Genomic DNA, 26,850 nt, shown 5'->3' on the forward strand with positions numbered 1-26,850 from the left:
GGGAGACCCCCTCCACATCCCAACCCTGGGGTTAAGGTTAGGGTTAGGCAAACCCACGGGCTACAGGATGGGCACATTCAAGCATCTCAGCAGGGCTGGGTGGCCAATGGGGTTGAGCATCTGCTCTCTAACATGCTATTGGAATGAGATGAGGGAAGAAGGGGAGCCTTGGATGGGCACATCCAAGCACCTCAGCAGGACCCAGGTGGCCAACGGGGCAGAGCATCCACTCTAATATGCCATGGGAATGAGAGGAGGGAAGAAGGGGAGCCTTGGATGGGATCATCCAAGCATCTCAGCAGAACCTGGGTGGCCAACGGGGCAGAGCATCCTCTCTAACATGCTATTGGAATGAGAGGAGGGAAGAAGGGGAGCCTTGGATGGGCTCACCCAAGCACCTCAGCACGGCCTGGGTGGCCAACGGGGCAGAGCATCCTCTCTAACATGCTATTGGAATGAGATGAGGGAAGAAGGGGAGCCTTGGATGGGCTCATCCAAGCACCTCAGCAGGACCCAGGTGGCCAACGGGGCAGAGCATCCTCTGTGCCCCACCACTGGAACGAGAGGAGGGAAGGAGGGGACGGTGCCGGACTCACTGCAGTCTCCCTGTGCCGCCACCAGGATGTTGGTCTGCTGGGTGCAGGCGCGCACGTGGAGCTCGCACTCGCTGCCGTACGTGTTGCCGTCGGTGCCGCAGACGGGCTGCGAGGAGGGCACGCACTCGGTGGGGCACACGCAGCGCCCCGTCTCCGCCTCGCAGATGGCTCCAAACTGGCACTTGCCGCAGCGCTCTGTGCACACAAGGGACAAGAGCAGCAGGTTAGGGCAGCACACGGCATCGGTGTGGGATGGCGAGGAGCTGTCGGTATGGGCATGTAGTGCTAGGACAAGGGGGAACGGCTTTAAGCTGACAAAGGGGAGAGTTAGGTGTGATATTAGGAAGAAATCCTTTACTATGAGGGTGCTGAGGCGCTGGCACAGGGTGCCCAGAGAAGCTGTGGCTGCCCCATCCCTGGCAGTGTTCAAGGCCAGGTTGGACACAGGGGCTTGGAGCAAGCTGCTCCAGTGGAAGGGGTCCCTGTGGGTTGGAACTGGCTGAGCTTCAAGCTCCCGTCAACCCAAACCATTCCATTGTTCTATGAAATAAAGCCCCACTGCAACCTCCTCCTCCTCAAGCTGCAGATGCCGTTGGAGGCAGCCTTGTTGGAAGCAGTGCAAGGGAAGGAGCAGAGGTGAGGGCTGCAGGAGGAGGAAGAGTCAGGCTCCGAGGCAGTAACTACTCATAAAAGCCATCAGGACCAGGACTAACAGTGATGAAGTGTCACCGGTGCTGGTGCGGCTAAATAGAAGGTGGGAGAGAGCATGGAGTGGAGGGGGAATATGAGGAGTGATAAATCAGTCCCAGCCCTGGGAGGAGGGAGCAGCATCCCAGCAGCCTGTGTCCAAGGGGAGAGAGGCAGCGGGATTCACACACTAGGGTGGGATGCAATCAGTTGGGAAGGTGGGTACTGTCTTCCATTAGTTCACCAGGGCACAGCAGTGCTGGGCACATGGATAACACAGCAGCATCCACATCACTGATGCATCCCATAGAGGGACTCTCACATGCCTGCTGCAAACACACACATCATGTGCAGTCTGGGTCAGGGAAGACGTTTATCTTCCTAATAACTCAATGAGCCATCACCCATCGCAGGAGGGACCAGACTCCAGCCAGCGCATCCCCTGGCTCCTGGGTATTTACTGATTCACGGCTTCATTTTCCCCTTCAAACACCCTCTTCCCTCCCTGCCATTCAGTGCACAAGGAATTTGGCTCCAAGATGGGGTTTCTTATTTCTCTTTCACACAGCAGCTGCTGCCTTTGCACGGGGGAGGGAAGATGCTACAGCCCCCTGCTTGGGCTGTGCAGACTGTTGGACAGGAGGTTTCTATCTACAGCACAAAGTCTGCAGCAGTGCAGGTTGGGAATGGCACTGCCTAAAGCAGCCTTCCAGTGCCTAAAAGGGCTACAAGAAACCTGGAGAGGGGCTTTGGACAAGGGATGTGGGGACAGGAGAAGGGGAACGGCTTTAACCTGACAAAGGGGAGAGTTAGATGTGATATTAGGGAGAAATCCTTTACTATGAGGGTGCTGAGGCGCTGGCACAGGGTGCCCAGAGAAGCTGTGGCTGCCCCATCCCTGGCAGTGCTCAAGGCCAGGTTGGACACAGGGGCTTGGAGCACCCTGCTCTAGTGGAAGGGGTCCCTGTCCATGGCAATGGGTTCCAACGGGCTCAGCTCTTACCGCAGGGCCCCTTGTGCTTCACTTTGATCTCCCTCTTGAGCACACAGGCCATGGAGTCGAGCTCGCAGGGGTTGCCGTAGGTGCGGTTGTCGGTGCCGCACACCGGGTCGTAGCGGCCCTGGCACACTTGCTGGCACTCGCACACAGCCTCCTGGTTCTTCACCACGCACGTGGCCCCGAAGGTGCACTCCACGCTCAGGCACGGGCTCGGCGTGCCCAGGTCTGCAGAGGGGCACAGAGAGAAAGGCCCTGGTTTGAAGCCGTGGCTCCCCACAGCATCGCGGCAGCGAGGCATGCCAGCGTCCCCAGCATCGCGCCTGCCTCCCCCAAGCCGTGGCAAATGCACATTGGTCCTGGCCGTGGCACCCTGCACCCTCCATGCCACCCTCAGCATCGTCCCCATGCGTGGCAGAGGTTAGGGATGGGAAGCAGGCACAAGGTCTTCTCCCTGCACGCTGTGATGGGGATTCCTGACTCCATCCCATTCCCATCCCTGCTACGCTCTGCCTTAAAGGGCTGGCTAAAAGTGGGATCATCTTTGGGCTCCTGCACCAAACCCCATTGTCTGGGTGTCCCCAGCAGCTCACATCATGTGTTGAGGGAGGGCAACACCGACTGATGCTCCTCATTGCGGGCGCTTTGGAAGCAGCAGTGGTGCCACAACCCTGTAAAGTCAGACCTGAATGACCAGCTCTATAGCAGAGGGCAGGGCAAGAGGCAGCAGAAAGCCCTTCTCAGTGTGGTTCTTGGTGCTCCAGGACCCTCAGCACATCCTCACATTGTTCCTGGCACCGGGAGCCACAAAGCTCACAGAGGGCTCATCCCCTTCACTGAGGTCCGCATCCTCCTGAACAGCTCATTTAATACCCTCTGTGGCAATTCCCAGGAAGACCTGGCTGGAGAGGACATTGGAATGCACCACAAGGCCTGTTTCTCCTCTCCCCATGTCAGCTCCCGTGCCCTCCTCTTGGAAGCTGATGCTGGAAAGGCCATGGAGCTGCTGGGCAGCGGGAGGAAGAGAGCTGGTGTCCTTGCTTCAGCCCAGTCCTTGGGCATCGAGCTCCCTAGGGATGGGTGATGCCCCATAGCATGTATTGCAGGCTGAGAGGCAGCAGCAGTCCCCTGTGCTCACACACTGGAGCTGCTTTATCTAAGTCAGCCAAGCTCATGGCACCTTCCCTTCAGGATGCCCATCACCACTGATGGTGATAGCAAAGAGAAAAGGCTGCCTCCAACTCCCTATGGACCTCTACCTATGGTTCCCCCCCACTTCCCAGCCTGCTTGCATTTCCCATCAGGAATGCTCTCTACCATCCAGAAGCACTGACCATGCTGCTGGGGGGAACCCCAGCACTGCCAACAACCCCTTCTTGTGCCTCAAGACAAGAGCCCTGAGGACATGGGGCAAGGAAAGGACACAGATTTAATCTGTGTGGAACAGCGACAAGGACACAGGACAAAACACATGTGGGGAACAGACAATGCAGCCAAGAGGAGATGGATGCAACGGGCAGACACAGCCCCACCAACAGCAAAGAGCGAGGTGGGCACAGAGCGTGGTGGGAAAGGCAAAGCCCTCCAGAGCCTGATGGCATAGGGCATCAGGTCTGTTTTCCTCCCATGCTAGGACCAAGAGCAAGGCTCGAGCCCTCAGGAGCCTGGCTGCATGCTCTCAACCAGTCAGAAATGGCCCATGGGCACAGCCAATGGGATCTGGCTCTTTGGGAAGGACCTACCAAGCCGAAACTTAGAGCCAAAGGTGTGCATAGGAACAGGGAAGAGGGGGACAGCTCAGGCACATGGGCACTACTTCATCCCAGCCCTTTCAACTGCACCCCAGCTCTCCTGCAGAGGAATTGCCTGTGAGCAGTTCCCAAGGACCAGCTCCCTGCTGTGCTGAGCCCTGTGATGCTGCTCCCATCTCCTGCTTGTGTTTCCCCTTTCTGAAGCAACATCCATACCATAACGATGCCCCTCAAACACAGAGACACATGGGGAAAGCTCCTCTGCTGGACGCAGGCAGTAAGGATGCAATGAGCTAAGCATAAAGCAAACTCATTTGAAGTCCAAATTCACTCTACTGGGGAGCAAGGGAGCAAGGGTGAGAGTGCAGGGAGGTGCCAGGCCTGATGGAGAGCACTGCCCTGACATCCCTTGCTCTTATGGAGCAAGCAAACCTGCAGAGATGGGGCACGTGAAGCTGCTTCACAGCCTGAATCTCAGCCTGTGAATTACCACACTCAGCCTTGGGTACCAGCAGATGTCAACGGAGGTTCTGGCACCAGGTTTGATGTGAGTGGGTATAATGAGGGCCTACTGAGCAAGGACCTCAAGCTGTGCTATAATCAAGACCTCCTTTGATTCCTGGCCCTTCTGTAGGCAGGGAAACTGAGGCACGGAGCAAGGAAAATGCTCACCCTGCACCCTAATGGGTTCAAAGGCACGATCCCCACCTGCTACCAAGCTTTGCCAAGGGCCAAGCAAGCCCTGGGGACACTGAGGTCTCCTACAAGCCCTGCTTGATGGTGGCTATGGAGAAGAGGCTCTGAAGCTGCTTTGTAACCCATCACACCCCATCAATCTGTGCCCGTGACACCCAGCGGGCTCCATCACCAGCTCCACAGGGAGCATCCCAAGGGAAGAACCACATCTCCAGCCCAGTTCCTCAGTGCTTCCAAAAGGCACGTGGTGCTCTGCTGGGAACTGGGGGATCTGCAATCCCTGTGGGTCCCCTTCCCACTGGACTTGCACAGCCAAGCGTGACACACACTATGGAGAGCAGAGGGACAAGCAGCACGGACCCAGGCAGGCAGAAGTCTCTGGGAAGGAGGAGGTGGGGAAGAAAGGAGGGTTAGTTGGGGGCACAAGGAGAGGTAAGATCAACCAGGAGCAGTCCAGACTGATGGACCAGCCAAAGAGGGGCTTGCTAAGGAGCAGGGAGCTCACAGCACCCACCTCTGCTCCCACTCTCATGTGCCTCGGAGGGTCAAGCCACAGCAAGCACCGGACAAGACCCCACGGCACTGCGAGGCATTTCCATTCCAGCAGGAAGGGTTTGGGATGAGGGATGGGAGCAAACCCAGGGCAATGTCTCCATCCCTGGGGCTCTCAAGCGAAACTAGAGAGGTGGGGAGCAGTGAGAAGAGGCCAGGACTGTCCCTGGCTATGGAGAAGGGGAGAGAGCCGACCTCCTAGCAGAGATGTCCGGGTAGGGAGCAGGAGGGTGCTGCGAGGACACAATTCCTTCCTCCAAACAGGCAACACTGTAAAACACAAGACACAGACGAGAAAGGAAAGAGAGAGAAAGCAGAGGGAGAAAGACAGGGAAGGAAGAGCAGAGAGAGGCAGGGAGGAGAAGACAGATGCAACTACAGACACCTTCCCTCCACCTCCTGTCCGCATCGGTCTCATCCCATCCCTTCGTTCTCAGCTGCACCATCACGGTCTCAGAGGAGAGAAGGATTAAAACAAGGCCTGGACTGTTTTGTTTGGCTTTGCATCCTTTGCCTTGCTGCAGGAAAAGAGCAGCAGAGCTTAGAGCTCCTTAGACATGTATATGTGAGAGATTATAATGCTGTGACCAGACTAATGGCCCATCTTTCCTTTTCCCTTTCCTTTTCCCTTTCCTTTCCTTTCCTTTCCTTTCCTTTCCTTTCCTTTCCTTTCCTTTCCTTTCCTTTCCTTTCCTTTCCTTTCCTTTCCTTTCCTTTCCTTTCCTTTCCTTTCCTTTCCTTTCCTTTCCTTTCCTTTCCTTTCCTTTCCTTTCCTTTCCTTTCCTTTCCTTTCCTTTCCTTTCCTTTCCTTTCCTTTCCCTATTATTTTTCCTTTTCTTTTTCCTTTTCCCTTTCCCTTTCTTTTTCCTTTTCCCTTTCCCTTTCCTTTCTTTTAGCTTTTCTTTATCTTTTTCCTTTTCCCTTTCCTTTCTTTCTCCCTTTCCTTCCCCAGCTCCATGAATCTCCTGCATCCTCACGGCACATGGATGAAGTCCCCATGCTCCCCACTAGGAGTGCTGGATGCAAGCAGAGCCTGCGGCTCCCTCATCCCCTGTTCTCACCCACTGCTGAGTGTCCCGTGAGGACTGTACCCTGCATCCAGCAGAAGCATCCATCCAGGAGAGAAGCTGGCACCACCAGCAGCGATCAGTGTTATCACACCAGCTGGAAGGCAGCATCACCACCCCAAATCTCCATTTCTAAACCCATTTCCCATCTCACATTGAGAACTGGTGCCACGGAGGAGGACGTGCTCTCTTTCCAACAGGCTCAGACAGAACATGCTTTCCTAAGCTGATGGGGAGACCAAAGGCTTGCCCACGCCTCATGGTGGTTCGCTACAGGGCTGCCTGGAGCCGTCGTCTGGAGGTGAAAGCCTCAGCTTTGATCTGCTCCCCTGGATTCCAGGCTCTGTTTGCTCCCACCCCATAAGGACGCAGCTCCAGAAAGCAGATGTGCACATCTGCTGCCCTCGCCTGCAGGAAGAGAGGCTAAAATGAAAGAGATGTATAGGGCCAGATTCCACTGCCCACGGGCCTCACTGCACTGAACGGGCTGGGAATGATGTGTGTGTGCCGTGAGCCCTCTGCTTACCCTAGGAATTTGGGAAGCCTCAGCAAGGTCCTGATGCTAAAGGAGATAAAGGAAGGGTTTGTAGAGAGCCCAAGGCACCAGCACCTAAAGACCCAGCTGCAAACACCATCTCCTGGCCCCAGTGCATCTCAGGAGCTACAGGCACCTTGCTTCATCCCCTGCACCAAGGCAGCCTGCCTTGCCATGAGCAGCCCCATGCCAGCCCCAGTGGCCATTCACACCTCCACAGTGGCACAACAGGGCAGGAAAATGAGTTCCAGGCTTTGGCAAGGCTCCTGGTTGCCATCCAGCACCAAGCTCCCTGCAGCAGAGAGGACTGGAAGGTGCCTGTGTTGATCTCCCTATAGGGAGAACGTGGGGAAGCGATTCCTCATCATTCACCCATCAGAAACCCAGTGAAAGGGATGATTAAAACTCACAGCTTGTGGTTGTATTGAGCGTGGTTTTGGGAGCCTGACAAAAGGGGTTTCAAGCAGCTGGGGCTGGGCAGCATTCAAAACCCACCGCAGGAGCACAAAGCCAACAAAACAGGTCCACAACATGGGGCCTCCATCCTGAGTGTTTCAGAAGGTTTGATACAGCTGATACCTTGTGAAACAGCAGCTTAGAGTAATAGGACACAGTTCCAGATGTAGCAAAACCCAATTTGAGCTGAAATGAAACAGTCCAACTCATACAAATCAACCCAGTGGCTGTGTTCCACTTCCTTCAGTCTCTGTGCAATGATGTTAAAATTGGACATTCCCCACATCCTAAGGACACCAAGGCCCATCCTATCGCATCCTCCTGATAAAGCATCCATTGGAAAAGGTCAAAAGCTGCTCCCAGAGACAAGACAAAGACACGGTGAGACGTCCAAAGAGTCTTTAGAGTTCCTTATGGAGATACCTGGAGCTGAGAGAAGCCAGCATGGCAGGCATGGAGGGGAAAGCATGGAAGGAGCTTGGGACTGGCACTACCCTGGGAGGAGAAATGAATGGCATGGGCTGCACAGGAGCTGCATGGTGGTGAATGAGAGGATCCAGCTGGACATCACAGACACTTGGTGCTGTTCAAACACAAATGACTCTTCCCATTGAGCACACCAGAGACAAGACCAAGGAGGAACACGCACACACAGACTGTGAGAGGAAAACCAACAGGGAGCAATGGATATTCAGGGCTTGTTGGCCGCAACACCGAAGAAAACCTGTGCCTTGCTTAGGATGAGCACCCACTCACAACTTACCTGCAGCTTCCCAGCATCACCCGCACGGAAGGGACTGACACAGGCTGGGCTTAAAGCGGCTGCTGGGGCTGGGAAGTGATGGGGGGGGATACCAGTGCTCCTGTGGGTGACCAGCCTGGTGGCACCAGTGCTTACCACAGGGTCCACTGTGCTTTACTGGGATGGCAGCCTTCTGGTGGCACTCTGCCTTGCGGCGCTCGCAGTCGTTGCTATAGGTGCGGCTGTCGCGGGCGCACACGGGCCGGTAGGTACCATCGCAGGTGATGCGGTCGCAGGAGCAGCGAGCGGTGCCGCGGCGGTTCAAGCACACGGCGTTGAACTTGCACTCATCCTTGCATTTGTCTGTGGGGAGAAGGGACAGCACTGCTCAATCCCACCGCGGGGACAGGGAGCGGGAACCCGAACGCTCCCATCACTCCCAAGGACGCAGGGATGTACTTACCCTGATGCTGGCACTGCCCTGAACGCACCTTCTGGATCTCCAGGCCCCGGATGGCCCCCGAGCGCCCCATCACGCACTCGTTGTCGTAAGTCACCCCGTCGTCACCGCACACAAGCTCCTTCTTCGGGGGACAGGTCTCCGGGCGGGAGAGCAGCTCGACCCGCCGGGTGCGGGGGTTCACCCGGCACACGCGGTTCATGTCGTTGAGGACGCCTTTACATGGGTCTGTTGCACAGAGGCAGGGCACGCAGTCAGGTACCATCACATCCTGACCACAGCAGTGCTTGCTCCTCCGCCCTCCTTCCCTTTGGCCGGCAGCAAGAGGCTCCAATCCTTCCCCAGTGGGACTCAGTCCTCCTCGTCCCCATATCCGCACACAGGAGGACTCTGCACACACTCCCCCATTCCAAAGCGATGGCTGGATGGGATGAGCTCTGCCTCTTTTCCCATCCTGAGCTGCATTCAGCCCTCTCTAAGGACACCCTGATCCAGGTGAACCTCCCAGGTCCAAATGCGTTACAAGATGCTCAGTACTCCCATCCCACTCTCCCCCCCTTGTCTTTCCAAAGGCAGCCAGGGCCACACGCTGCCTTGCCCCACTGCTCTAAGCTGAGCTCACATTAGCATACCAAAGACAAGGGTAAACCAGGTGTTGGCTGCCTCACTAATCCCTACTCCAGGTTTTCCTCTTCCTTGCCAAGCAGTGAACCTGCAGAGTGCTGATTCATTGTCTGCAATTGCAGAAACACGATCGAATCTCTCCCCCCCTTTCATCCTACTTGTCTGAAATCCCTGCATCCACCAGTCCCAGGCCGACAAGGGGGGAAAACAACGCAATAACCCATTCCCCCAGCCTCTCACAAGCTGGAAAGGGGCTTCCCATCTACCCTACATCCCTTGGAGAAGGCTGGCCTAGGACAGGGTCACAGCTGAAGTCTTTTGCTTTAACCACTTTAGCATATGCAGTGATCACGGAAACGAAGCAGACGGAGGAGCTCCCACAGGACCTGCCCAATCCATCTCTTATTCCCCCTCTGGCAAGAGCTGCCTGTGCTTGCTACTGCCCCACCAGCAGACAGCCGGGGATGTGTTACCCCCTTGGAGGCTTCTGCAACCCAAATAAAGCAAGAACATCTTGTGTGGACTCAAGGGGCTGTGGGTAGATGAGGCTGTATGTGTGCTGCATGTGTGTGGGTGCATGTGTGGATGTGTGACTGTATGTGTGAACAGATGAGTATGTGTGTGTATGTGTGACCTGTATGTGTGACCTGTATGTGTGACCTTAGAGTGTGGTTGTGTGGATGTGTGATTAGTGCTATGTGTGGATGTGTGCAGAGATTTATCTCAGGTGACTGTGTACTGTGTGTGATGTGTGACTGTATGTGTGACTGTATGTGTGACTGTATGTGTGACTATGTGTGACTGTATGTGTGACTGTATGTGTGACTGTATGTGTGACTGTATGTGTGACTGTATGTGTGACTGTATGTGTGACTGTATGTGTGACTGTATGTGTGACTGTATGTGTGACTGTATGTGTGACTGTATGTGTGACTATGTGTGACTGTATGTGTGACTATGTGTGACTGTATGTGTGACTGTATGTGTGACTGTATGTGTGACTATGTGTGACTGTATGTGTGACTGTATGTGTAACTGTTCATCCCTGCTTCCTCCTCTGCCTTGCAGCACATCCTCAAGCCTTACACTGACACCAACAGAGTGCAAAGACCTTCAGCTATTTTCAGGTTCTATAACCCCTCTGCCGAGTTCCTGCTGATGCCCAGCTAAAACCAGGAGGACCTCAAAGGAGCGGCGAGGCTCAAAAGCCTCTTCTCTGCCCTAGAAACCTGGGGTGACAGCACCCCTTCTGCACCTCCCATCTCACCCTACCTGGGAGCAAGCAGGGAAAACCCCATTGAAGCTCCTCAGGGTTTGCAGCCTTCCCAAACACACTCCCACAGGCCTTCCCCTGGGCACGTGTCCTGCCTGATCTCATGGTTTTCCTAATGACCTCAGTGCCTTTTAATTACCAGGATCCACAGCCATGGAGGATCTGAGCCCTATTGGGCTCCTTTAACTAGAGGGAGCTGCTTGCCCCTGAGCCCTGGGATGTCACCTCCAAAAGGACTCCTTGCCAAAGCCAGCAGCCAGGGCATCCCAGCCCAGGGAAACAGCAGAAGGAAAAGGAGGGAGCACAGATGTTCCCACTGCTTTGTAGGTCAGTGGGTCCCAAGGAGAAACAACCACAGCCAAACGCTGCAGGAGAAGCGCTGCTTTGGTCTGAGTTTCAGAAGCCATCACCCACAAAGTGACCTTCCTCTGCCCAGCTTGGGTTTGAGCTGATGAAGACAGACACAGACAGCGGCTGCGTGAAGACCCCAGTACCTAAAGGGGGCTACAAGGATGCTGGAGATGGACTCTTCATTAGGGACTGTAGTGATAGGACAAGGGGTGATGGGTTTAAGCTTAAACAGGGGAAGTTCAGGTTAGATATAAGGAAGCTCTTTACTGTGAGGGTGCTGAGGAGTGGAACACGTTGCCCAAAGAAGCGGTAACCGCTCCATCCCTGGCAGGTTGGATGGGGCTTGGAGCAAGCTGCTCTAGTGGAAGGTATCCCTGCCCGTGGCAAGGGGTTGGAAGCAGATGAGCTTTAAGCTCCCTTCCAACCCACCCCATTCCATGGCTTTGCCCTTCCCTGCTGCTCTCGATCCAAAGGGAAAGGCTCTTGAGGCAAGGAGAGGACTCACCGCAGGCGCCGTCGAACCTCTTGAAGACGTTCTCCTGCTTGTCGCAGGCGTGCTTGTTGAGCTGGCACTCGCTGCGGTAGTCCCGGCCGTCGCTGCCGCACACGGGGCTCTCGGGCACGCCGCTGCAGGACGACGGGCACACGCACTTGGCTGCCTGGCCGTCGGTGGAGCGCACGCACGTGCTGCCGAAGCTGCAGGTCACCTCTGCGCAGGGGTCCTTGGAGCCTGTAAGAGGGAACAGGAGAGCGTGGCACAGGGGTGAGCTGCTCCCATGGGGTAAATGAGCCGGACACACGATGCTAGCTAACAGGGGAAGGGCAGGTTGGGTATAAGGAAGAAGTTCTTCCCTGTGAGGGTGCTGAGGTGCTGGCACAGGGTGCTCGAAGAAGTGATGAATGCTCCATCCCTGGCGGTGTTCAAGGCCAGGTTGGACAGAGCTTTGGGCAACATGGTCGAGTGGGAGGTGTCCCTGCCCATGGCAGGGGGTTGGAACTGGGGGAGCTTCAGGTCCTTTCCAACCCAAACCATTCTATGATCCCCAGTCCCTCTGAGTACCCAGAATCATACATGATGACAAGGGATGTTCTTCCATCAGCTTCAGCGGATGCTGAACCCATGTACCTTAGGACAAGAGGAACCGGCCTCAAGCTGCACCAGGGCAGGTTTAGATGGAGCTGAGGAGCAATTCCTGCCCCAAAGGGTGCTCAGGCATTGGAACAGGCTGCCCAGGGCAGGGCTGCAGGCACCGTCCATGGAAGCGTTCACACACCGTATAGACCAAGCCCTCAGTGCCATGGGTTAATAGTGACCTCGGCAACGCTGGGAATGGTTGGATTGGATCATCTTGATGCTCCTTTCCGACCTCATTGAGTCCATGGTTCTACGTGGTCCTGAGCAACCAGGATGTCCACAGAGGCAGGCAGGACCATGGGGCTGTGGGATCAACCCCAAACCCATGGCACACGGGGAAAGGAGCTCACTCCTCACTCCCTTCCTTTCCAACCCCTTCAGCCTCCCTGCAAGCTCCCTTCCCTGCACGAGCTCTCCATCAGATGAGCAGAAAAGGGCCTTTAGAGCACCTCCTGCAAACCACACTTAGAGGCAGAGCTCAAGGAACAATTCCCCCACTTGGCAGGGAAGGGCCAAACCGTATTTGCCAGTTCTATTTTTTGGCCTTTTCCCCCTCTTTTTTTGTCACTTCTTTCTGATTCTGATGTGGAATAAATCACTCGGCGCTCCCCCCCCTCTGCCAAGAGCTCAGCGGGAGCGCTGGGTGCAGATTTACTGCACGACAGAGCGCTGCAGGAGAGAAAGGTCAAGTTAATTTACTCTGAGATGAGGAGACTGGGGTCTCATTTACACAGCTCCTTGCTCACAGCTGGGAGCACAGCTGCCTTTCATCAGCCCACCCAGCCTGCTTATAGGATGGTCTCTCCAGCTTCTGGCTGTGGTAAATGGGACCCATACTGGGGAGGTATTGTGGTCACCGGGTTGCTCTACACCTCTTGAATGGCTTTGGCCATCATTGCGCCTCTTGTTACACTCCTATGATCAACAAGGAGCTGCTGGTGATCCCCTCACTGTCCCCATCATAGAATGGTTTGGGTTGGAAAGGACCTTCAGATGATCCAGTTCCAATGATCCACGGCCAGGGATGCCTCGCACTAGACCAGATGCATCCCCATCCACCAGTACATCGCAGTGGTGCCATGAGCTCAGGACATCACGGTCACCTCCCGAGAGCTCGCACTCACCACACGGTCCCTTGCTGATGACTTTGATCCGCCTCTGTTGGTTGCACTGGGCCTTCTCCAGCTCACACTCGTTGCTGTAGGTGGAATAGTCAGAGCCGCAGACGGGAGCCACCACCACGGGACAAGCGGTCTTCTTGCACACACAGGAGGCTTGAGAGGGGTCGGTGGGGCTCCTCTCGCACACCGCCCCGAACCCGCACAGCATCCCTCGGCACGCTGCGGGCACACACACACACAGATGGATGAGCCCTCTGAACACGAGGATGCAGCCAGGACTTCAAGGATGCGTGGCAGCAAGAGGATGCTCAAGGCACAGCAAGGTCCTTTCCTGGCTTAAGGCAGGGATGTCGGCATCCCAACACATCCAGGAGCCACATGAAGGTTAAGCTTTGTCCTTCAGGGACACCAAGGGTGCATTTGAGCTGCTCATCCCATGCCTGAGGACAAGGGTCTGCCCTGCCAGGGCTGATGTATCCTAAGGCTCCATCTCTTGCCTGTACCTGGAGCACAGGGTACAGAGATAACCTGCTCCATTGTGCTGGTACCACGCAGAGCACACAGCATGGGGAAGGGCAGAGTGGACAGTGGGGTTGGTAAAGGCTGTGACACAGAGAAAGCTGCCTCTGAAGGGAGGTTGTCCTGGAAGCAGCACTCGCTTTGCCTTCAGGCACCACACAACCACATTGGCTCCATCACAGCTTCTCCTGAGTGACCGAGCCCTGCTGCCCTTTGAGAGTGGCCGGGTAAGGCAGGATATGTGCTAAGCACCTTCACCCCACTCAAGGATAAGAAGGGGAAAGGCTGGGGTACATGGTCCAAAATGAGCTACCAAACCCATGGTCTTGCCTCTTCAGTGTCCCTTCTCGCTCCAGACTGCCTGCTGTACTCATTGCCAGTGTGAACTGGAGGTCTGTCACCAGCTCTGCACCACAGCAAGGAGGCCAAGAACCAGCTTGTGAGCAGGGAGATGCCTCCAAACCTCTCCAGACATGGAGGAGCATCTCTAGGGCTCCAGAAAGCACTTGCTCTCCCTACAACCCCTCTGCTCAAGCCTTTGTGAGTGCTCCCCAGGCAGCAAGAGAAAGGAAAGGCAAGGAACGGAGAAGAAAACCTCCTCACCTATCCCAGTGTGGGACAGATTTGCCCCTCACACACACTGCTTTATGCATCACTGTTTATGCAAAGCAGCCAAACCACGTGGCTGGTGTCTCTCTGAAGGAGATGCACAACATCTTCTTATCACATGCACTAATCAGAGCAGCCGGCGTGGACCAGTTCAGCATCTGAATTGCTAATGTGGGGGGAAAGAGCATTCTTCAGCTGGGAGGAGGAAGGGAGAGGACAGGGGTCTCCAGGCACAGTGAGGGCAAGAGATACCAGAGTGGTTTCTACCTGGTGGTTACTGCCATGGCCACAGCCCTGCGCTCCCAACACACACATGCATATGCAGGCAGGCACTGCACACCCCCTGTACCACCCTGCATGCACATCACCCCCTGCATCACCCTGCCTGCGCATCACCCTATAGGCACATCACCCCCTGCATCACCCTGCCTGCGCATCACCCTATAGGCACATCACCCCCTGCATCACCCTGCCTGCGCATCACCCTATAGGCACTTCACCCCCTGCATCACCCTGCCTGCGCATCACCCTGCCTGCGCATCACCCTATAGGCACATCACCCCCTGCATCACCCTGCCTGCGCATCACCCTATAGGCACTTCACCCCCTGCATCACCCTGCCTGCGCATCACCCTATAGGCACATCACCCCCTGCATCACCCTGCCTGCGCATCACCCTATAGGCACATCACCCCCTGCATCACCCTGCCTGCGCATCACCCTATAGGCACATCACCCCCTGCATCACCCTACTTGCACATCACCCCCTGCATTACTCTGCATGTGTATCACTCCCTGCATCACCCTGCATGCACATCACCCACTGCCTGCACATCACCCTGCATATAGATCACCCTGCCTCACCCTGCCTGCACATCACCTGGCACATACATCACCCTGCATCACCCTGCCTGCGCATCACCCTATATGCACATCACCCCCTGCATCACCCTGCCTGCACATCACCCTATAAGCACATCACCCCCTGCATCAACCTGCCTGCACATCACCCTGCCTGCACATCACCCTGAATATACACCACCCTGCATCAACCTGCCTGCACATCACCCTATAGCCACATCACTCTGCCTATACATCACCCTGCATCACCCTGCCTGCACATCACCCTATAGGCATATCACCCCCTGCATCACCCTGCCTACACATCATCCTATAGCCACATCACTGCCTATACATCACCCTCCATCACCCTGCCTGTGCATCACCCTATAGGCACATCACCCCCTGCATCACCCTGCCTGCACACCACCCTGCCTGCCCACCCACTACACCAAGCGCAGCCCCAGCACCCGCTGCACCCCCAGGCAGCAGCAGCAGCTCCTCCACCCCTGCAGACTGACCCACATAAGGAGAGAACAAGAGCTCATAACAGGCAGAATAAACCGCTCGACAGCGGCTCATTTACACTTCAATTCCCGGGCGTTTGCCTTTGACTGCCTGAAGATTTTGAGCTCATATGAACAGCAACAAGGCACCACTAAGAGACTAATATCATCAAATGAAAGAACTCTCTCCCTCTCCTACCCAATATCTAAAGGCAATTCATCATCTTTATGAAGCGCTTGGATAGTCTCTCCTGCTCTTCCCGTTGCTGCTCCTTCTCTTTCCACCCCCCCTTAATGCAGATGAACACGTTGAGCTCTGATATTCGAGGGGAGGTTTGCAAGTGAGGGATGCACTGGGCAGGACAGGCAGGGATTCATCCCGTTGTCCCCCAGCCCTGAGGCACAGGCCTGTGGGGCGTTAGTGGAACTGTGCAGTGCCTTATCCCCTGCCAGTTGTAGGGGAGGCAGGATGGAGCTGTCAGATCAGAGCCAGCCATGGGAAGGGGACTGGTGAGCACAGCGGATGCTGGATGCAGACCCAGCTTGGAGGGGAGCTCAGTCAGGTGCCTGCTTGAAGGCAAGGGGGAAGAGGTGCGTGTGTGAAGGCACTTGTCTGCAGGACACACCAGCCCAGGTTCAGAGATAGGGAAACCAGGGTGGGAAGCATATCCAGGGTGTCAGACAAGGATGTCTCCTTTCTTGAGCCCTTGTGCTCCTGTCTTTTGCCTCCTAGAGCATGGGAAAGGAGCCTCACATATCCAAGGGGAGAGCTTCAGCCCACTTCCAGGGTACTCAGCACCAACCAAGCCTTCACATCCCATTCCCGTTCAGAGCCACCCCAGACAGGTGCGGGCAGAAGCAGCAGTAAGTGAGGCACAAATTGCTCTTGCACTGATGCTTGTATGGGGCAGCCCCAATAAACCCCGGGCAGCAAAGTGTTTAGAAGCACAAAGACCTCTTAAATTTGACTCCCACCAGAGCTAGTGAAGACCCTGCTACCCAAAACACCCCACAAGGAAACCATCTACCTGCCTACCCAACTGGAACAAGCACCAGGGATGCACAGAGGGACCAGGGCTCTGCCTCCTGCCCCTCTAGGGACACGTGTACAGCATCACCAGGATAGCGGCCATACATTTCCCTACTAGGGTGGCTCCTACATTACCCTACAAACATACACTGGTTGAAAGCAAGCCCAAAGCCTGCCTTCCCCACAGCAACACTGCAGCTACGATGGGCACACTCTGGAAGGCAGCGAGCTTGCAACAGAGCCCCTGCTTGGGATGCTGGAGGTCGCAGCCTACTGTGCCTGGTCCTGGGGGCAGAAGGGATCTCTCAGTGCTCGCTCAAGACTGGGTCTAAACTGCTTACAAAGCACAGGGCAATGCTGTGCAGTGAGCTCAGGGAGCAGGCTGGGTCTGGTTGAGCCATCCTAGAGCCGCACGGATAAGGCTCAGCGAGGCATTTGGCACGCGGTGAGAGCAGCGCTTGTCTGGAGCAGCAAAAAGCTACAGCAAGGAGCTGACCTTTCCCAAACCTCCTGAGCTGCCGAAGAGGAGGGAGAGAAACAGCTCAAGTGAGGTATTTATACAACACTCAGCAAGCTGCACGGAACAAAAGGGAGGGCTTGGGCTTATTGTAAGCACGCTGAATAGCGGCCAAGCCGCGCTGTGTCTCTTAGCAGCACTGGAGCAGAAACAGGCTAATAAATAACAATTATTTCTAACAGCAGCAATAATAACAGTGAAGAAGTGCTCTTCCTGGAGAGGAGGGGAGAGGAGAAGGGGTTGCTATCGACGCTTCACACCTGAGTCAGCATCAGGGGGACACAGCAGCCTCCTCTCCCTCAGCAGCCCCAGGCTGAGCCTGCAAAAGCAAGGAAGGCTTTTAGAAGAGATCAAGGCTAGGGAAAGGGCTGGCTGTGTTCAGAGCCTTGGCTCCAGCTCACATAAGCTGGGCTCTGGAGCTCTGCCTTGTGGCCTGCAGTGACTCCTGGTCAGGGCAGAGGGATGCTAAGGAGGGTTTCTTGCCCTCTGGCTAATTGGGGAAGGTGAGTGGTGCACAGAAGTGCTCCGACCTCTCCTCCCAACAGTCCAGAGCGGAGCACAGGCCATTCTCCAACAGGCAAAGAGAACATGCTGGGCAGTATCCATCCCACAACAGCTGGAGCCACAGCTGTGTGCCTGCGGCCAGCCAGGGATGAGCAGACGGGGAGGGAGCTCGGGGTTATGGTGATGGTGAATGGACCATGGTATCCATTTACCACACAGCCATCTGCAGGGTAGACCCTGCCTGGCCCTGGGGGGCTGCAGTGTGGGGAAACACTGGGAGAGAGGGGCTGGATACTCCAAAAGGCAGAGGCATCAGACAGGGACAGCAACCAAGGGATGGAAGCCGCCTATAGAAATGCCTTTCCCAGCCTGGACTGACACAGAGTGGGATGCCTGCATTGAAAACCATGAGCAAAGAAAAGGGGTAAGGAAGAGAGGAGCCTTTGGGATCCTATCTATGCTGACAGCTCAGACTGGGGTGTGAAGAGTGAGAGTCAGGGTAGCAGAGTGCTTCTTACTGTGGTCCAGGCCAAGAGCTGCTGGCATTGATCCGAGCCAAGCTGCTCCTGCACACAGAGAACCTACCCACTGCACCAAGGGCAACAACACGGGTTCAGCTCTGAGCATCCCACCCCATCCATGACACTTCCTCGAGCAGCCCCTACTGAGCAGCAGGGATGGAGCAGGATGGGATGCCCCTGCCAAGGTTCAGTCCGCATCTCCCCGAGCGGGCTGTGCGGGCACAGATGGCACCAGCTCCACCTCCTCATGTCCAACAGTGCCTGCAGATGCCCAAAGTGGCTGGAAGGACAGAGGAGAGCAGAACAGCTCGAATGGCTGCGAGCCACACATGGAGCCTGCAGGACAGCAGGGAGAAGGATGCTTGCTCCCTGCAAGCATGATGGAGGATGGCGAAAGGAAGACTGAGCTGGGGCAAAATGAACCATGGAATCAATGAGGTTGGAAAAGAGCTTTAAGATGATCAAATCCAACCATTCCCAGCACTGCCAAGGCCACCACTGACCCATGGCACTGAGGCTGTGTGAACACTTGCAGGGACGGTGCCTGCAGCCCTGCCCTGGGCAGCCTGTTCCGATGCCTGAGCACCCTTTGGGGCAGGAATTGTTCCTCAGCTCCATCTAAACCTGCCCTGGTGCAGCTTGAGGCCGTTTCTTCCGAGCCTCCTGGACCAGAGCAAGGACAAGCAGGAGGGAGATGGCAGCTGGATGCAGGCAGGGAGGATGGATGGAGAGCAGCTTCTGCTGCCAGCTTCTCCCCATCCATTTCTGCACCTTGGCTCTCCCATTTACAAAACATGCAAATAACAATAATCACCAACCCTCCAGTGTCAGCAGGTAAGCAGCTCAATAGAACTAGTAGGGATTAATAACAAGCTGCCTTCATCGAGTGCTTTGAGATCTTGAGGTGAAGAGCTCTGTCTAATAAGCCCCGAGCATTCACATTAAAATGTTGCTCTGGCTTAATCACAATAATCACAAATGTAATGTCAAAATTGCTCTTTTCCACTGCACTGGAAAGAAGAAAGTGTGATAGGAGCAGCTTGCTGACTGCTTATTGCATCCTGCCTGCATGGCCTGGCCCAAGAGCCTGGCTAAAAGGGGCTCTGGTGGCTTCCTTCCATCTGGACCAAAGCTTTCCCTTCCATAGGAATCTTGCCAAGGGAGGAGGGCTTTCAATGTGGGAAATGCACAGGCGATTCCTGGCAGCTCCCTGCTCCCAGCCAGACCTGCCTGCTGAAGGCAGAGCTGGCGTTTGCCGGCCTGGACCTGCTCCAGATCTCAGGGGAGCGCATCCCTTCTCCGAACGGGCTGAGAAAAGCAATCAGAGAAGCACAGCATGAGACTTGATTACAGCTCACGGGTGAGACGGGAGGGTGGGATGGAGCAGTGATGGGGAAGGGGTAGGAAAGGAAAGGCTAACAACACAAGGCAACCATAGCCCTGAATCCCTGCAGCAAGGGATGTCCTAAGGATGGGGACATCACTCATGGGCCACACTAGGATATATATAGGATATAGGCCACACAGGGTGTGTGTACACATATATATATATATATATAATCATGGAATTGTTTGTGTTGGAAGGGACCTTAAAGCTCATCCAGCTCCAACCCCTGCCATAAACAGGGACCCCTTCCACTGGAGCAGCTTGCTCCAAGCCCCTGTGTCCAACCTGGCCTTGAACACTGCCAGGGATGGGGCAGCCACAGCTTCTCTGGGCACCCTGTGCCACAAGGCAAAGGACACGAGCAAAGAGCAGGGCTGAGCTGCTGCAGGGGCTTCCCTGCTCCCGAAAGGGTAAAGGGAATGGCAAGGCCCCAGGGATGGAGCCGGGTCAGGCCAGCCAAGGCCGGCATTAATTCTGCATGAGGTACCCGTTGCCATGGAGACCAGGGAGGCTGCTCCAGCCCCATCTCCTCTGTGCACGTCTACTCCTGTGTGTACATCTACTCCTGTCCCCGGGACCTGCCTCCCACCATCAACAGTAATTACATCAGGCAGGGCTTACTGGGTGAGAGACAAGGATGTGTCAGCCCCACAGCCCAGCGCATCCCAGGCCACGCCGACACCGGCACAGAGCTGTCAGTTCATGGAATATCGCATCCGAAGGGAACTCAAGGATCATCTGATCCAACCGTTCTAGCAAAGCATGACCTGGACTCGATGTCCCAACACCCTCCTCAGCCCAGTCCTAACAGTGCCCAGCACTGGGGAGTCACCACTTCCCTGCAGAGATGATTCCAATGGCTGTTCCCATCGTGATACATCTTCTTGTGCTGAGTTGTATCTCCCCAGGAGTAACTTGTGCCCATCATCCCTCATAAAGACATCGCTCCTTGTGAAAAGGGAGTACCCATCTCTTTCATAGCCACCCTTTAAATACTGGCATATGGTGATAAAGTCACTTATCTCTTCACTACTAAAACCCACCACCACTTCACTACTAAAAGCCTGCCCCCACTTGGGAAAGGGCAGCCCAGCACCTCACAGAGCTGGCACTGGTGATGCCAGCAGCATGAGCCACAGCAGGCAGAGGAGCAGGATGAGAACACGACCACAGAGTCTATAACTATGGGTCAGGAGGGGTGGGCAGCAAGGGAAAAAGCTGGACCATTGGAAGGTCTAAAAGCAAACTCCAGTGCTGGAGGCAGAGGGATGGTAGCGAGCAAGATGAAGGCGATGCCAGAGGCAGGTAGGGCAGGGTGGAGTTGGAAGCATCGTGTTCTTGGGTCTCAAACATCAAAGCATCCCTCTTGCAGATCAAACACCATCGTAAATGACTCTCATTAATCTGCCACAAGCCCCCTGTGAGAGCGGCTCTGTCACAGCTCCTCATGATGGGAAGAATTCCTCAGCCTCCATCAAATGGAGTTTGGAAACTGCATGCACCAGGGCTGCGAGCAAGGAGCTCAGCGTGCACCCAGGTGGATGGCAGCCTGTACACAAGGGATTGTTTTAACCTGCTTCCACAGAGGGAAGCAAACCAGCTTTCAAACCAGGGATGTTCAAGGGAAGGGAAGGAGGCCGAGCAGCCCCTGGATGCCAGCTCCTGCCAAAGCCAGCACACTGCCCTTTGCCAACCCTTCTCAGCCTCTTGGGCACGCTACCAGGTCTTTGTGTTCACGCTGCTCATGCTCTTTGCAAGGAGCTTGCTCATACCCTGCAGGTCCCAGCCAGCTTCACACCTCCTGCTGGTCTTTCCTCTCCATCTGCACTTCACATGAAGCATTAAACAGCAACCGCATCCCTAAGCCACTGAACCACGTAACTGCAGCCTCTCTTGTTGTCAGCAAACACCTACCACTGAACCTTGTGTCCCTGTGACCTCGGGCATGTTCCTACAAAGCCAATGTCCACTTGGCAAGACATCCTCTGCCACAGCACAGTGCCAGGCAGTATCTTCACTGGGCTAATACTAGAGCTGGTAGTGATGCTCTAGGTACCACACACTGACTTCAGCATGGCACGGCCAAGGGAAGAAGAGGGAAGAAGACAAGGCAAGACAAGGGCTGCTTCTTTATCACAACACTCTGAGACTAAAAGCCAGACGTCAGGGAATGAGGCAAGCCTGGGAAGCCACAGCCTTAGCAAGGATACAGGGAAAACCAGGAACACCCTTGGCAGTTCCCCCCATCCACTCCTCCTCTAACGCTTAAGCCACGTATCATGAAAGTGCACAGATTGATCCCCAAGAGAAGGCTCAAACCTCGCTGTAAATGGAGAAGAAAATGCTCTCCAGAGATCAAAAGTGGTGCCTAATAACTGCTACTACCTTATCTACTGCGCGACTTCTGAAGAGCTATGTTTAGCATCTCTCCTCCCTCCAGAGCAGCCCTGAGCTGGTTGAGCTGAAACACACTTTGCTGCTGCTCAGGGTGCAAAACCCAGCCAGGGGAACAGTCACTCCTACTGCAGCAATAGGCAGGATAAGCCAGGATGGGGTAGGGGGATGAGGATCCACAGGTAGACCCGAGAGGTTTTGCCTCACTGCCATAGCAGTAAAAAAGGATGGAGAAGACACTGATACAGCCTGGGTGATCTGGGGACCGCCATGGCCAGTTAGGAGGTGGATGGCTTCACCCTGAAGGCCAGGATGCTGGGGTAAACAGAAGGGCATCCCAGGTCACCCTCTACCCGAGGCAGTGGGGGGTGAGCATCACATCAACAGTGCAGGAGGTCGGCGCTTCAGTGCGCGCTGCAGCAAACTCTGACGAGGAGGAGTAGGCAGTGTGTAATTAAAACTGAGCTCATCAGCCTGGTACAGGAATTCACCTGGCGCAGAGAGAGAGATTTCTCTCCTGTTCCATGGTGTGTGACAAGACTTCCCACCACGCTCCCATGCTCCAAGTCCCTCCTCGGGGGCTGGAACAGTGCAGAAACACCAGCGCTGCTCACACTGCCTGGGGAGAGGGTACCCCGGTGCCATGCAGCAGGGATGAGGCATTCAGGGGGTGCAAAGCTCTCCCTGCTCCCTAGAGGAAAGGAATCATTCCTCCTTGTGAGGGGAATACTGACAGCACAAGCGAGCAGGAGAGCATCTCCATTCGAGCCACTGGGACCCAGGGAGGAAGCCATGGAGCATCCCTTCTTGGCACACAGAGGAGAGGTCACAGCATCTGACTGTGGGTCTGCAGAGAGCATCCTCAAGGCTTGACATCATCCCTGCTGCCTGAGTTTGTCAGGTAGGGAGCTGGCACATGTGGGTACCATGGCTCCAAGGCTGTAAAGAGATGGATTGCTCCTAGAAAGATGCACTTTCTCCACTCCTGCTGATACAACTCAGCTCCATTTCAAACCACGCACGTAGGGAAGGACTGGGAAATGAATCAGTATGAAAGGAGAGAGTGGGATGGTCAGGAAAGACCAGGGGCTCCCCCACGCATCTATGGGCAGACAAAACCACCCAGGTCTGCAGCACCTTCCTGAGACAAGCACCCTCACGAAGCCTGCAGAATGAATTCATTTTGAAGCATCCAAGTCTTAAATTGGCTTTTGTCAAAAGAGGAGCAGGCTGGGATTAGCAGCCAAAGCCAGCAGGGTGTTCCTGTACCACACAGAGGCAACGGCATTGAAGAGCTTGTGGGTTAAGTCACATTTTCATGGCTCTCTTTCCAGGGCAGCCAAATACCCCCTTGGGCAAGCACAGAGCTGCCCAGAGAGCCACGATGCAGAGCAGGCAAGGGGAGGCAAGCACCACACATGACTTCTAACCCCAAGGCAATGGGTTACTGACCAAAGGAAGCTCATCAGAACTAGGGGATGTTGATTAAAAAAGACCACGTAAAAGAAAGGAACATCTTTTTCTGATGAAGCATCATGGAATGGTTTGGGTTGAAGGGAGCTTAAAGCTCATCCAGGTCCAACCCCCTGCCATGGGCAGGGACACCTTCCACTAGAGCAGCTTGCTGGCACTATCAGAAAGGAGGAGGACCACACTCACTAGTCTCATCATACACAAGTGGGGAGCATTCCCTAACAGCCCCATGGCACAGAGCTGATGCTCCATAACACACAGCACCATTTAAACCCCATGAAGGCAAAGATGGCCACAAGCAGGGACAGGAGCAACCAGTGCTCACACTGCTGCACGCGGCTGCCCCATTCTTCATGGACACCAGATGGACTGGGAGCCACTGGAGGAGAAACGGAGCTGGATCTGGCAAGGCAAAGCCATAACAGGGTGCCAAAGAGAACATCCAATAACCAGGAGAAACCCAACCCCCAGGACTGAGAGCGCTGTAGGATTAATCCACTGATTTCCTATGCACACTTCAAGAGCCACCTGCACCAGCTATTTCTCTGCCTAACCCCAGTGCTGTAAACCCTGTATTTATGGGGCTGCCGGGCACAAGAAAGCATTTTCCCAATGTTTAATTTCTCAGATGTCCTCATCCCACATGCCACTGCTGCTTTTATGCATCCATAAATAGGTGCTTAGTGCTGCTCCCTCGGCCCAGGGCGACGGGTCAGGCCAGCATCTCTCTATCCATGCTCGCCAAATGGAAATGGGTGTCCAGCCCCCTCGGCCTCCTCGGGTGGTTCCAAACCCAGCAGAGACTGGTTGGTGCCATTAACACATCTGCAAAGGTGGATGCCAGCGAAAGGGCATCCATCAGGGATGCTGGCTTGCGAGGGTACCCCTGCAGAGCACCAAGGGAGGCAGGTGGAAGGGAAAGAGGGATGATGGGGAGCTAACGCTGAGAAACCAGTGCTTTATCCTATTGATTCACCTAAGCAACCTGGCTTCAGGGCTCTGAGAGGGTTCATTGTTCTCCCTGCCCTCCACAGAGCAAACAGCAAAAGCAATTTTGCCTCCCGCACGCAACTCCACCAAGGGATGCTGAAAACAAACAGGAACCAAGCCTCTCCTCACGGATGCTGTAAGAACAAGCAGAGGGGAGGAGGTACCCTCCCACCACTTATTGCACCCCAGGGGATGCAGGAAGGCACAGCCCAGCCTGCCTATCCCCTGCACCACACCTGCAATCCTGCCCTAGGGGGATGCACCTGAGCCAACATCCACCCTCAACCCAGCTCCCTATGCAGACGCTCCCCTATTGAGGAGGAGAATTAACCCGTTTGGATGCCCCAGGCCAGTCCTTCAGTTGAAGAGAAGGCAACAGCCTTCACAGAGCACTGCATTTAAGGCAACCAGGCCTTAAGACTCTATAAAGCCTAACAATCCCCTTCCCAGCTGCGGGAATGCCAGCGGCGTGGGAGAAAGCAGTGAGTTAACAGCATTAACGGCCTTGATTCGGGATGCAACGGGGACCACTCTATAAATCAGTGTGTGGCTGGAGAGCTTTCTAGGGTAGAAATGGGTATGAGGAAGAAAAGGAAGAGATAAATAGCACACAAGTGTTAATTACAGACCCCTCCCTGCAGTGTCTTCCACCTCCAGCATCACCAAGCACCAGGGAGCAGCCGTGGCTGCAGCACCTTTTATGTGTGCAAGACAGGGTCATTGCAGAAGAGATGATGCCCAAGGTGCATGAAGCCACTTCCTTCATAGGGAAAACTGAGGTCTGACATTGCCTGGGCTGACAATGATTCCTGCCCTGTTCTGCACCAGTTTGGAAGGGGAAAGGACCACTATAAACCTCCCAGCAGCAGGGTCCCCACATGGAAATCCCAAGGTGCGCATCCTCAGCGGGTACCGATGGGCAGAGATCCATTGGCTCACAGCACAACACTCACAACACTGCTCACCATAGCGCTTGGAGAAGGGCAGGATCGGCCCCAGGAGATGAAGAGGTGATGAACCTCGAGGAGCTCAATGGAGAAGCAGCAACTGAGGGCCCGTGCTGTGCTTAATGCTGCCACTATCACACTGTTGTGCTGGGACACAGCCCCCGCAGTTGCAAGTACAAGCACAGCCCTGCCTAAATCACACAACCCCAGCCTGTTTTGGGTTGGAAGGGACCTGAAAGCTCACCCAGTTCCAACCCCCTGCCATGGGCAGGGACACCTTCCACTAGAGCAGGTTGGAACTATGAAGCCTGCCAAAGGAGGGGCCTCATTCGGCTACCCACCCCCATGGGTAGTAGTTCTCCATCTCTTGTGGGGACCAGAGATCTTTTGGAGTATGTCATCTGGATGGGCTGGGCTGCTAATATTTTGGAGCCCTAAGCTAAGGAGCTACACCTACGTCTGCTTTTATTTTTGCCTTAGATGTCTCCTCTGCTCCAATTATAGACTAATCACATTTTATCTAGCATCCGTTTCTCCCCCGCCTCCTTTCCCACCTCCAGAAGAGAAAGCAAGAAGGGAAGAAACAAACATGCTATTAATTGACTGCTGTTTTCTCCTGGCTCCTTCTCCGGGCGTGTGGGACATGGGGAAGGGGACTGGAGATCCTGCCAGCAAAAAAGCAGCGTGCTCAAATGATGCTCAGTGAAAACAAAGCTCCTGCAATGACATTATCTGAGCGTGTGCCTGCCTGCATCCAACAGCTTTTAAAGCATTGACTGGTAACAGCATGGCCTCAAAAAGCAAAGTCCCTGCAGGTCTGAGAGACCAGAAGGCTTTAGGAAGCTCAGAGGAAAGGTGCGAGGTGCTCATCAGACACCAGGGAACCCATAGGTGAAAGACAATCCATAAGTGGTCCAGGGAAAATGCAAGTCCATTGGAAACAAAGGCGCTGTCCTTGCCTGTGAAGGACACACAGATGATGGGAGATGGAGAGGGAATTGCTAAGCGAGCCCAGAAGCAGAAGCCTGTGGGACCTAAGCAACCTAAGCTGAACACCAGCTTCCATTTGGCTCTGGGTGCTGGTAGAGCTGAAACCTTTTGCCAGCTGGAACAGGAGCCCAACAGATTTGGTGGTAGCGTTTAGGCAGTGTTAGGAGCTGACTGATCCAAGGCTGGATGGGCCGGGATGCGATGATTCAACTTTGGCTGTGCAGCAGAAGCAGTGATTTAATGAACGGGCAACAGCATCTCAGCAACCTCTGGTAGCCTCAAAACCCCTGCTTATTCCACATCCCACACACTTGGGCTGCAGAGATTCCTCCTTTCTTCATGCCCATTTAACCTCCTCCTGCGGTGGGCCAGCACAACCCACTCCAGTCCTTTGCCAGCGAGACCAAGACCTGCTAAAGCAGGAGATGCTGTGTCCACATCACTCCCTGTGCTCCCCTCTGACACCACACCGAAACCACAGAGGAACCAAGGGAGGCAGAACACTGTTTCTGGCTATTTCATCATGCTAACAACAGTCCATCACCTTCTCACAGCCTTTCCCTCCCATCACATACCGCGG

General features: G+C 54.9%; 1 protein-coding gene across 5 annotated transcripts in view; it reads right to left on the reverse strand.

Moving 5' to 3' along the window:
- Window positions 1-26,850, reverse strand: part of AGRN (agrin) — a 105,632-nt gene that overhangs the window by 27,434 nt on the left and 51,348 nt on the right. For all 5 annotated transcript variants that reach the window (XM_062620103.1, XM_062620107.1, XM_062620105.1 and 2 more), the window contains 6 exons: window positions 13,047-13,262; window positions 11,293-11,517; window positions 8,543-8,767; window positions 8,236-8,442; window positions 2,287-2,508; window positions 597-791 (listed from right to left, as the gene is read on the reverse strand). In XM_062620103.1, the coding sequence (XP_062476087.1) occupies window positions 597-791; window positions 2,287-2,508; window positions 8,236-8,442; window positions 8,543-8,767; window positions 11,293-11,517; window positions 13,047-13,262 (1,290 nt within the window). The remainder of the gene's footprint in view (window positions 1-596; window positions 792-2,286; window positions 2,509-8,235; window positions 8,443-8,542; window positions 8,768-11,292; window positions 11,518-13,046; window positions 13,263-26,850) is intronic.

This window comes from Pezoporus occidentalis, unplaced genomic scaffold, assembly GCF_034315485.1.
Source record: "Pezoporus occidentalis ecotype Australia unplaced genomic scaffold, CSIRO_AGI_Poc_V1 ctg219, whole genome shotgun sequence".
Lineage (NCBI taxonomy): Eukaryota > Metazoa > Chordata > Aves > Psittaciformes > Psittacidae > Pezoporus > Pezoporus occidentalis.